Source organism: Plecotus auritus (genome assembly GCF_963455305.1).
Source record: "Plecotus auritus genome assembly, chromosome: 2".
Classification (NCBI taxonomy): domain Eukaryota; kingdom Metazoa; phylum Chordata; class Mammalia; order Chiroptera; family Vespertilionidae; genus Plecotus; species Plecotus auritus.
The window spans coordinates 173,562,273-173,572,003 of NC_137771.1; the positions used below are offsets into that span (position 1 = coordinate 173,562,273).

General features: G+C 46.9%; 1 protein-coding gene across 1 annotated transcript in view; it reads right to left on the minus strand.

The window, feature by feature from the left end:
• The window catches only part of UBXN7 (UBX domain protein 7), a 75,422-nt gene extending 66,516 nt beyond the window's left edge, over window positions 1–8,906 (minus strand). Inside the window, exon 1 of the mRNA XM_080656666.1 lies at window positions 8,761–8,906. Within this exon, the coding sequence (XP_080512792.1) occupies window positions 8,761–8,833 (73 nt within the window). The 5' untranslated portion in view covers window positions 8,834–8,906. The remainder of the gene's footprint in view (window positions 1–8,760) is intronic.
• Window positions 8,907–9,731: the final 825 nt, after the last annotated feature.

The following is a 9,731-nucleotide window of genomic DNA, read 5'->3' on the forward strand; positions in this document are numbered from 1 at the left end:
CCTAACACTGAACTAATCATCTTCTCCCCACCCAAACTTCTACTATCCCACACCTTCATAAGTGGCAGCATTATATACCTAGATGTCCAAAACAGAATCCTGAACTTCATTCTGACTCCTGACTCTTCCCATATCTTTCAGAGTCCACTTCTCTACCACTAACTTATTTCAGGACACCAGTTTGTCTTTCCTGCACTAATGCAACAGTCTTCTGATCTCTATGCCTGCCGCTTCTCCACTATGGCAAGTAGCTCTTTCTAAAACATCCAAATCTGATTATGTCACTCCCCTAATTAAAACTTCATGGATTAGCCCTAACCAGTTTGGCTCAGTGGACAGAGCATCAGCTTGCGGACTGAAGAATCCAGATTCGATTCCGGTCAAGGGCAGGCTCAATGCCCAGCCCTGGTCAAGGTGTGTGCAGGAGGCAACCAATCAATGTATCTCTCTCACATCCGTGTTTCTGTCTCTTGCCCTCCCTTCCACTCTCTCTAAAAATCAATGGGAAAATATCCTCAGGTTAAAATTACCAAAAAGAAAATAAAAATTAAAAAATATGGAGCATTTAATCTCATAAAAAAAAACAACAAAAAAAAAAAAACTTCATGGATTATAAACTAGTAAATGAAGGTCAGATATCAGATTTGTAAAATAAAGATTCCAGTCCCTAGGGGTGGGGAAGAGAATATTACATTTGGTATACACTACCTAAAGTAAATCCCCACATATATATTTCTTAGTTTTAATAAAAATGTTGCGATATAAAGAAAAAAAATAAAAACTTCATTGATTCCCACTACACTCAGAATAAATCCAAGATTTCTTAACATGGGTTTCAAGGCCCCTCCTAATCTGGCACCCAATTAATCTATTCAACTCCATTTATTGCATCTCCCACTAGCTATGCTCTACTCATTTGGAATTATCAATTCCCTAAACCTATTGTCTCTGCTTTTTTTAAAAATATATTTTATTGATTTTTTTACAGAGAGGAAGGGAAAGGGATAGAGAGTTAGAAACATCGATGAAAGAGAAACATCTATCAGCTACCTCCTGCACACCTCCTACTGAGGATGTGCCCGCAAACAAGGAACATGCCCTTGACCGGAATCGAATCTTCGACCTTTCAGTCTGCAGGCCGATGCTCTTTCCACTGAGCCAAACCAGTTAGGGCTCTGCTTTCTTGTTTCTGTATGTATATATGTCTGTCCCTATCTCTTCTAGGCTTTTGCACATGTCCCTCCTGCTAGAAGTATTTCTCCTCTAGGTTTTATTTTATTTTTAAAATTTTTTATTTATTAATTTAAGAGAGAGAGAGATTTGTTGTTCTACTTATTCATGTATTCATTGGTTGATTCCTGTATGTGCCCTGACCGGGGATCGAACCCACAACGTTGGCGTACCGGGACAATGCTCTGACCAACTGAGCTACCTGGCCCAGGGCTCTCCTCTAGGTTTTAGCTAAGAAGTTATTTCTTCTGAGAAGCCTTTCTTGACCTCCCGCTTTTGTGACTCTTACCATTTCCCCACTGTATTACAACACTGATGTATGTATCTGTATTTCCGTTAATCTTCAAGCTTTTTGAGGATATACACCCTGTCCTGCTCATGGCAATATCCCCTGGATCTGAACAATGCCTGGTACACAGCAGTCTATCAATAAATACTTAATTTATTAGTAAGATTCTATTCACAACTCAAAAAAAAAAGTTCCTCCCAAAATTTCTGTTCAAACGTATTATCACCTTTTGAAATAGTTCTTAAAATTCCAGAGTTTTCTTTTGACTTCTAGAACACTTGCAACCACCTTTCCTGAAAGAGAACTTAAACACATTTTAATACCCAAGAGAAATGTATTGTAGAAAAGACTACGAATGGAAATTAGCCACAAAGCCAAATATCACACACACCAGCTCCTAATTTCTATAACAAATATGTATTCATTCAGCAACTTCAGAGAAACATTAAACTAAGGTCTCTTTTACAACTGAGGTTCTATACTTTCATTAAGTGCATGAATGTCTACTATGCACAAAGCTTTAGCATTCTATAGTAACACACTTGTCTTCTCAGAGTATTTTCTCTTCCCTCACATTTTGTCTACCTTCTGATTACCTATTAATTTTTACCTATGCTATAGTGTCTGTGTATTCCTTATCTCAAGAATTAATCTGATTGCCCTGGCGAGTGTGGCTTAGTTGGTTGGAGCATCATCCCGTACACCAAATGGTCTCGGGTTCAATTCCTGGTCAGGGCTCATACCCAGGTTGCCAGTTTGATCCCTGGTCAGGGTGCATATGGGAGGCAACCAATCTCACATCAACGTCTCCTCTCCCCTCCCCTCCCCTCCCCAACCCCTAAAATCAATTATATATATATATATATATATATATCACTAGAAATTCGTGCAAGGGCTCGGCCCTCGCAGCCCCAGCTTCGTCCAGAAGGTCATTCAGCTGTCCGGTCTAATTAGTATATTACGCTTTTATTATTAAAGATACTAGTGGCCCGGTGCACGAAATTCATGCACGTTAAAAGGGGATTAATTAGAGGAAATAATTTAATATTGCTAATTGCCCTTTATAATAGAAGTGTCAGAGATGAAAGAAAATTAGTAAAACGTATATGAAAACCTTCCTCCTGTCAGAGTCTGGGGCTCACCAAGGGACCCAGAGTCAAGTCTCCGCCCACCCACATGCGCCTCAAAATTGTGTTTAAGACCCAGACCCAGCCGCGCCCCCCCTCCCCGCATTGGGCTAGATCCAGACCCGGCCAGTCCCACCCTTATCAAGCCTCGCTGGGCAGGGGGCATGGTCTGAGGTCCCCCATCAAGCCCTGCCAGGCGGGGGGAAGGAGGGGGGTACAGCCTCAGGTCCCCCAGCACCGGGAGGGGTCGCAGCCTCAGGTGCCCCATCAAGCCCCACCAGCAAGGGGGGCGCAGCCTCAAGTCCCCCCGTCAAGCCCTGCTGGGCAGGGGGCGCAGCCTGAGTTTCTCCAACCCAGCACTGGGGGTGTACCTTGAGGTCCTGTCAAGCCTTGCTGGGTGGGGGGCACGGCCTGGGGTACCCTGTCAAGCCCAGCTAGGCAGGGGGCGCAGCCTGAGGTCCCCCGTCAAGCCCCGCCGGGCTGGGGGTGCAGTCTGAGGTCCCCCGGCCTGGTGCTGGGGTGGGGGGGCATGGCCTGAAGTCCCCTGTCAAGCCCTACCTGGTGGGGGGTGCAGCCTGAGTTCCCCCGACCCAGCACTGCGGGTGCACCTTGAGGTCCCCTGTCAAGCCCAGCCAGGCAGGGGGGCGCAGCCTCAGGTCCCCTGGCCCAGTGCTGGGGCAGGAGATGCAGCCTGAGGTCCCCTGTCAAGCCCAGCCAGGCAGGGGGACACAGCCTCTGGTCCCCTGTCAAGCCCCGCCGGGCAGGGGGTGCAGTCTGAGGTCCCCTGACCTGGTGCCGGGGTGGGGGGGTGCGGCATGAAGTCCCCTGTCAAGCCCCACCTGGTGGGGGGCATGGCCTGAGGTCCCCCGGCCTGCACTGGAGCAGGGGGAGCAGTCTGAGGTCCCCTAGCCCAGCACCAGGATGGGAAGCGCACCTTTTGAGGTCCCCCGTCAAGCCCCACTGGGTGGGGGGGCGTGGCCTGAGGTCCCCTATCAAGCCCTGCCAGGTGGGGGTTGCGGCCTGAGGTCCCCAGGCCTGGCGCTGGGGCAGGGGGAGCAGCCTAAGGTCCCCTAGCCCAGCACCAGGATGGGAAGAACATCTTGAGGTCCCCTGTCAAGCCCCAGGGGGGTGGGGGAGGGCGTAGCCTCAGGTCCCTGCTGATTGCTCATTAAGGCTCCTTATGGGAACTTGGCCTGAGCTGTGGGTGCAGCCATCTTTGTGATGGAGTGATGGTCAATTAGCATATTCCCTCTTTATTAGATAGGATATAGCCTCAGGTGAGGGGGAGGGGAAAAATTATTCTGATTACAACTGTGTATTTTGTATATGTGTGGCTGGATGTCAGCCCAAGTTGGTATTAATGGGTAATGCCATGGTTCAAAACATTTTATAAAATTGTACTTTTGGCGTTACCTTCAGACACAGCAGCACATTTTTTCCTCATATTTTGGGAACTGATATGATTTTTTTTAAAATGACTTGAAATTTTCTTTTAATTCAGTTTATTGGAGTGACATTGGTTATTAAAATCATATAGGCTCCAAGTGTACATTTCTATGATACATGATCTGCACATTGCATTGTCAGTAGTCATTCAAGGCCATGTATGACAAATACCAAGTTATAAAATGTAGTAGACTATAAAGCAACATGACTGGTTTTCTATGTAACTTCAATGTGATTAATTCAAAGACCATCATTTCCCTTAGCTACTTGCTTATCAAAGAGTTTGGTCATTGCCCTAGCAAGTTGCTCAGTGGTTAGAGTGGACTGAAAGGTCCTTGGACTGAAGGGTCTCAGGTTCCATTCCTGGTCAAGGCACGCACCTCGGTTGCACATGCAGGGGGCAACCAATCCACTGTTTCTCTCCTATCAATGTTTCTCTCTCTCTGTCTCTCCCCATCCCTTCCACTCTCTCTAAAAATCAATGGAAAAAATATCCTCAGGTGAGGATTAACAACAAAAAGAGTTTGATAATGAAAAAAACATATGTTAACTAAAAGTTTCAGAATTCTACTCAAAAAAAAAATCAGAATTCTAAATTATGTATCCTATGACCCACAATGTAAAAATAAGGAAAATAATAATAAAAGTCTATAAACAAAAATTGGAAAATAAAATGTAAAATAAATATTGTGAGAGTGGATTTGTTGTTCCTTTTTCAAAAGTATGTCATGTTGTGATATCTTTTTAATAATTTTTTAAATCATAGTCATTACTTCATACTCACATATCATACAGAGAGATTTGTTTTATTTAGTGAGAAATAAGACTTAAAACTCTTTGAATTTTCTATTCTATTTCTAAATGCTACAGAAACGGTAAGACTCAATTTTTTTAAATGGATTGCTTTTACCAGAACGCTGAGCTTCCAGATAAATAAAATCTTTTTGAAATCAGAGCATAAGCTCTTAAGGTTAGTTTAATTCATCCAGCAATGAATAAATATCAAATATTAGAGGCCCAGTGCACGAAATTCATGCATGAAGGGTGGGGGGTTGTCCCTCAGCCCAGCCTGCACCCTCTCCAATCTGGGATCCCTCTCACAATCCAGGACTGCTAGCTCCCAACTGCTCGCCTGCCTGCCATCCTGATTGCCCCTAACCACTTCTGCCTGCCAGCCTGATCACCCCCTAACTACTCCCCTGCCAGCCTGATTGATGCCTAACTGCTCCCCTGCCAGCCTGTTTGCCCCTAACTGCCCTCCCCTGCAGGCCTGGTCACCCTTAACTGCCCTCCCCTGCAGGCCCAGTCGCCCCTAACTGCCCTCCCCTGCAGGCCTGGTCACCCCTAACTGCCCTCCCCTCACCCCTAACTGCCCTTCCCTGCAGGCTTGATCGCCCCCAACTGCTCTCCCTTGCAGGCCTGGTCCCTCCCAACTGCCCTCCCCTGCTGGCCTAGGTCCCCTCCAACTGCCTTTCCCTGCAGGCCTGGTCACCCCCAACTTCCCTCCTCTGCTGGCCTGGTGACCCCTAACTGCCCCTGCAGGCTTGATCGCCCCCAACTGCCCTCCCTTGCAGGCCTGGTCCCTCCCAACTGCCCTCCCCTGCTGGCCTGATCGCCCACAACAGCCCTCCCTTGCAGACCTGGTCCCTCCCAACTGCCCTCCCCTACTGGCCATCTTGTGGCGGCCATCTTGTGTCCACATGGGGTCAGTCATCTGTGACAGCCATCTTGTGTGTTGGAGTGATGGTCAATTTGCATATTATTCTTTTATTAGATAGGAGGATTAGATAGAGGCCTGGTGCATGGGTGGGGACCAGCTGGTTTGCCCTGAAGGGTGTCCCAGATCAGGGTGGGGGTTCTGTTGGGGTGTGGGGCGGCCTGGGTGAGGGGCCTGTGTGGTTGGCAGGCTGGCCACGCCCCCGGGCGACCCAAGAGGAGGCCCTGGTATCTGGGATTTATTTATCTTCTATAATTGAAACTTAGTAGCCTTGAGCAGAGCCAAGCCTCCTGCTCGCTCCGTGGCTGCAGCCATTTTTGTTGGGATTTATTTATCTTCTATAACTGAAACTTTGTAGCCTTAAGCGGAGGCCAAGGCAGGCCAGGGCAGGCAGAAAGCTTGGCTTCCTCCATTGCCGGGAAAACCCAAGCCTCTTGCTCTCTCCATGGTCACAGCCATCTTGGTTGGGTTAACTTGCATACTTGCTCCTGATTGGCTGCTGGGTGTGGTTTGTGGGTGTGATGAATGTACAGTCAATTTGCATATTACTCTTTTATTATATAGGATCCTTTTACCATAAATACCACAATTTAAAAATATATGTGGTCAGAACCCCAAATTTTTTTTAAAATATATTTTATTGATATTTTACAGAGAGGAAGGGAGAGGGATAGAGAGCTAGAAACATCGATGAGAGAGAAACATTGATCAGCTGCCTCCTGCACACCTCCCACTGGGGATGTGCCCGCAACCAAGGTACATGCCCTTGACCGGAATCGAACCCGGGACCCTTCAGTCCGCAGGCAGACGCTCTATCCACTGAGCCAAACTGGTTTCGGCTAGAACCCCAAATTTTACTGATACATGAGAAAGACTAATGAAGTCAATCATTTTTCTAATAGTTCATCACTATTTGTAAAATATAAAAAAGTTTAAAAATCCCCAAAACTTAATAGAAATTTTTAATACATTAAGAACAATCTAAGGCAGTGGTCGGCAAACTGCAGCTCGCGAGCTACAGTTTGCCGCTCTGTTGACTAATGAGTTTGCCGACCACTGATCTAAGGTATTTTCCCTTTTGCAGACTTACAGATACCATAGTCTACTGAAGGTCTTCAACTTGATTCAGAAATAGAAAAGCCTGTGACCAAGAAATAAGCCATGTAAATAGCAGACAGAAAAAGAATTAAAGCAATTAAGTGAGTCACTGCATCTCACCACACTCTAGATTTTGTCTATATCTAACAAAAATGTTGCACTAGAAGAAATAATGTGAGGTTAAAACAATCTGAGTTCCTTAAGGGGTGGTAGGATAGCATAAAAACTGAAATTAAACAGGTAGCATATTAAACCATCTCTAAAAAACCTGAATAAAAGATTAATAATCTTCAATATCTGATTCACTACAAAGGTTTTTCTATATAAACATAATCAACAATATGTATTAACTTATATACACAATAATTTTCTTATTTTCTCAATAACAATGATCTGCTTAACCATTGGGAAATCCATTACATCTTTAATCACAAAAGTTTTTAAATATTAAGAAAAGTGATTCCACTCTTCATCCCAATTTAATTACAAATTTTACTTTACCAACTCTGACGTGATGTTTCATACCCACAGGCTAATGCATCAAACATCTAGCTATTACTGCAAAGCAAAAAAATAAAACTAGCTTTAATTGTAAAACAGCAACTTGCATACAACCTGCAGTAGTTAAAACAATGTAAAATTTTATTTAACCAGATCTTGCACCTCAGACACTACCTACATTAACAGTGGAGCCGTTCTCTGCATCTAAGAAATTACCAGATAAAGGATAGATCTCCTAAGGAAAAGAGCTAATATTCTGACCTCTTTCCAAAATGACAAACTAGAACGGCAAAATTATACTCGGCACACGAAGTACATTTCTTTCAAAATCACTCCACAGAGAACTTCATCATTTGCTCCGCCCTCTAATAACTCATGCAAAAAAAAGTTCAGCACCATCAGAGAGAAACAAGTCATAGAGAATTCATAGAATGGCTTAGGGCCCTTCCTCCAGGCGGTTAGAGGTTCTGCGTGTGCCCTTTGCAAGGGTCTAAAGGAAAATAGAAACCGAGAGTGTGGGGAATTACTGACAACCAGAAACTGATTTTCTCTCAAAGAAGTTTCTGCCGCCATCCCTATTTTATCAGCAGGAGGCCCCGGCGCCATGGTCTCAGTCTTGATTTTATTATGGGGAGGTGGGAAACGCCACCCAGGATTCCTCCAGGCCTTCCCTATTAAGTTGGGGGGTGTGTGTGTGGGGGGGGGTGTCCCTCATTCTTCTCTTAAAACCTCAGACTTGAAGGCACTCCTCAGTAACCCTCCCTTTCTGGCGGCCTATCCCGCGGGATCGGTTAAGGCGCTGCCGACACCACCAGCGTCGCCGTTAAGACGGGAGGCCCCAAACACTCCAGGGCCACAAGCGATGGTTCCGAGGGGCCCAGAAAAGGGAAGGGCAGGCCAGGGATAGGGAGAGAATGACCTGGCCGAGGAAGAAAGGAAAGAGGTAAGGGGATGCACTGCACCTCATGGATGCACAGAAAAGAGATGATGATGAAGGAAGAGGGCGGTGGCCCGGGTGCGGCCCCCCACCTCTACCGCCCCCAGGTCCCTGGGCCGGCGGGGGCGAATGGTCTCGGCCCATTCTCCGGGTCTGGGCTGACAGGGGGTGGGGAGTCTCCCTCCACACTAAAAGGAGACCGAGAACGAGGGTTTGAGTGCGTGGGGGGAGGGGGAGGCAGTCTGCTGCCTGAACCCGGAGACCCGACGCCGTCGTCGCCTCTTCCTCAGGAGAGAGGACGGGAGCTGTGGGGAAAGCCCGAGGGAGGAATGCATGAAGGTAAGGGGAAGCCCGGGGCAGACCGGCCGCCCGCTCCAGACCCCACTCTCCACCTTCCGGTAACCGCGTCTCTTACCGGTGATGGCGGTGAACTGCTGAATTAACCCCTTCAGCGCCGAGGACGCCGCGGAGCCCCCGTGGGCAGCCATCTTACCGCCGCCGCCGCTGCCGCGGAACAACAACACAGACACACACGGCTGCCCTCCCCCACCTCGCCGTTCGGTCTGCGCAGGCTCAGAGACCGCCACCAAGCTCCGCCTCTCACTCCCCGCCCCCCGCGATGGTCGGCGCAAGCGCATTTCCAGACGCGTCCGAGAGTGGTTTCTGCTGCAGGTTCGCTGTTCCGTTGCTCCCTGCGGCCGCAGTCTTCTTTGCAACCTCTGGTGCCTTGCTCTCCCAGCTCCAAGGCCATTCTCATAGACGCGGTATTGGTTTCTGGTTTCCGAAGGAATTTTCGGGCTTGGCAGGTAGTAGGCTTTTCGCGTTTCAGTTTCACAAGCCTTATTGGCAGACCCAACTGCCCATGACATTTTTTCTTTTTTTGCAGCTCCATAGCCTTCTGCTAAGTCTCCCGTAGCTCCCATCAAAATACAAATTCTACATCATCGCACTGAAGCGACTTTCGCAGTGCTTCCCAACCTCTAAACTAATTGGATAGCTAACCTGGTGCGGGGACCCATCCAATAGAAGTAAAATACCAGAACCCTTCGTGCCAATAAAGCACTGGGTGCAGAGTCTGACACATGGTAGATTCTAATAAACTATTGTTCAGTGCACTTTCCTTCAGTAAATTTGTCAATATGTCTCCCCTCCAGGTTTCACTTAGTTTCCTCACCTACAAAGCGAAGAGGTGTCATTTATGTGTAAAAAAAAAAAAAAAAAAAATGTGTGTATGTATATACAGAAGATGAAAAAAATGTATAGAAAGGGTACTGGCAAGGTGTCCTCAAAACGATAATGGTTACCCCTAGAGAGGAAGGCAATAGGCAGGTGGTGGAAGAGGAAGAGACAAGAGAGAAACATGCATGTGAGAGAAACACATCGATT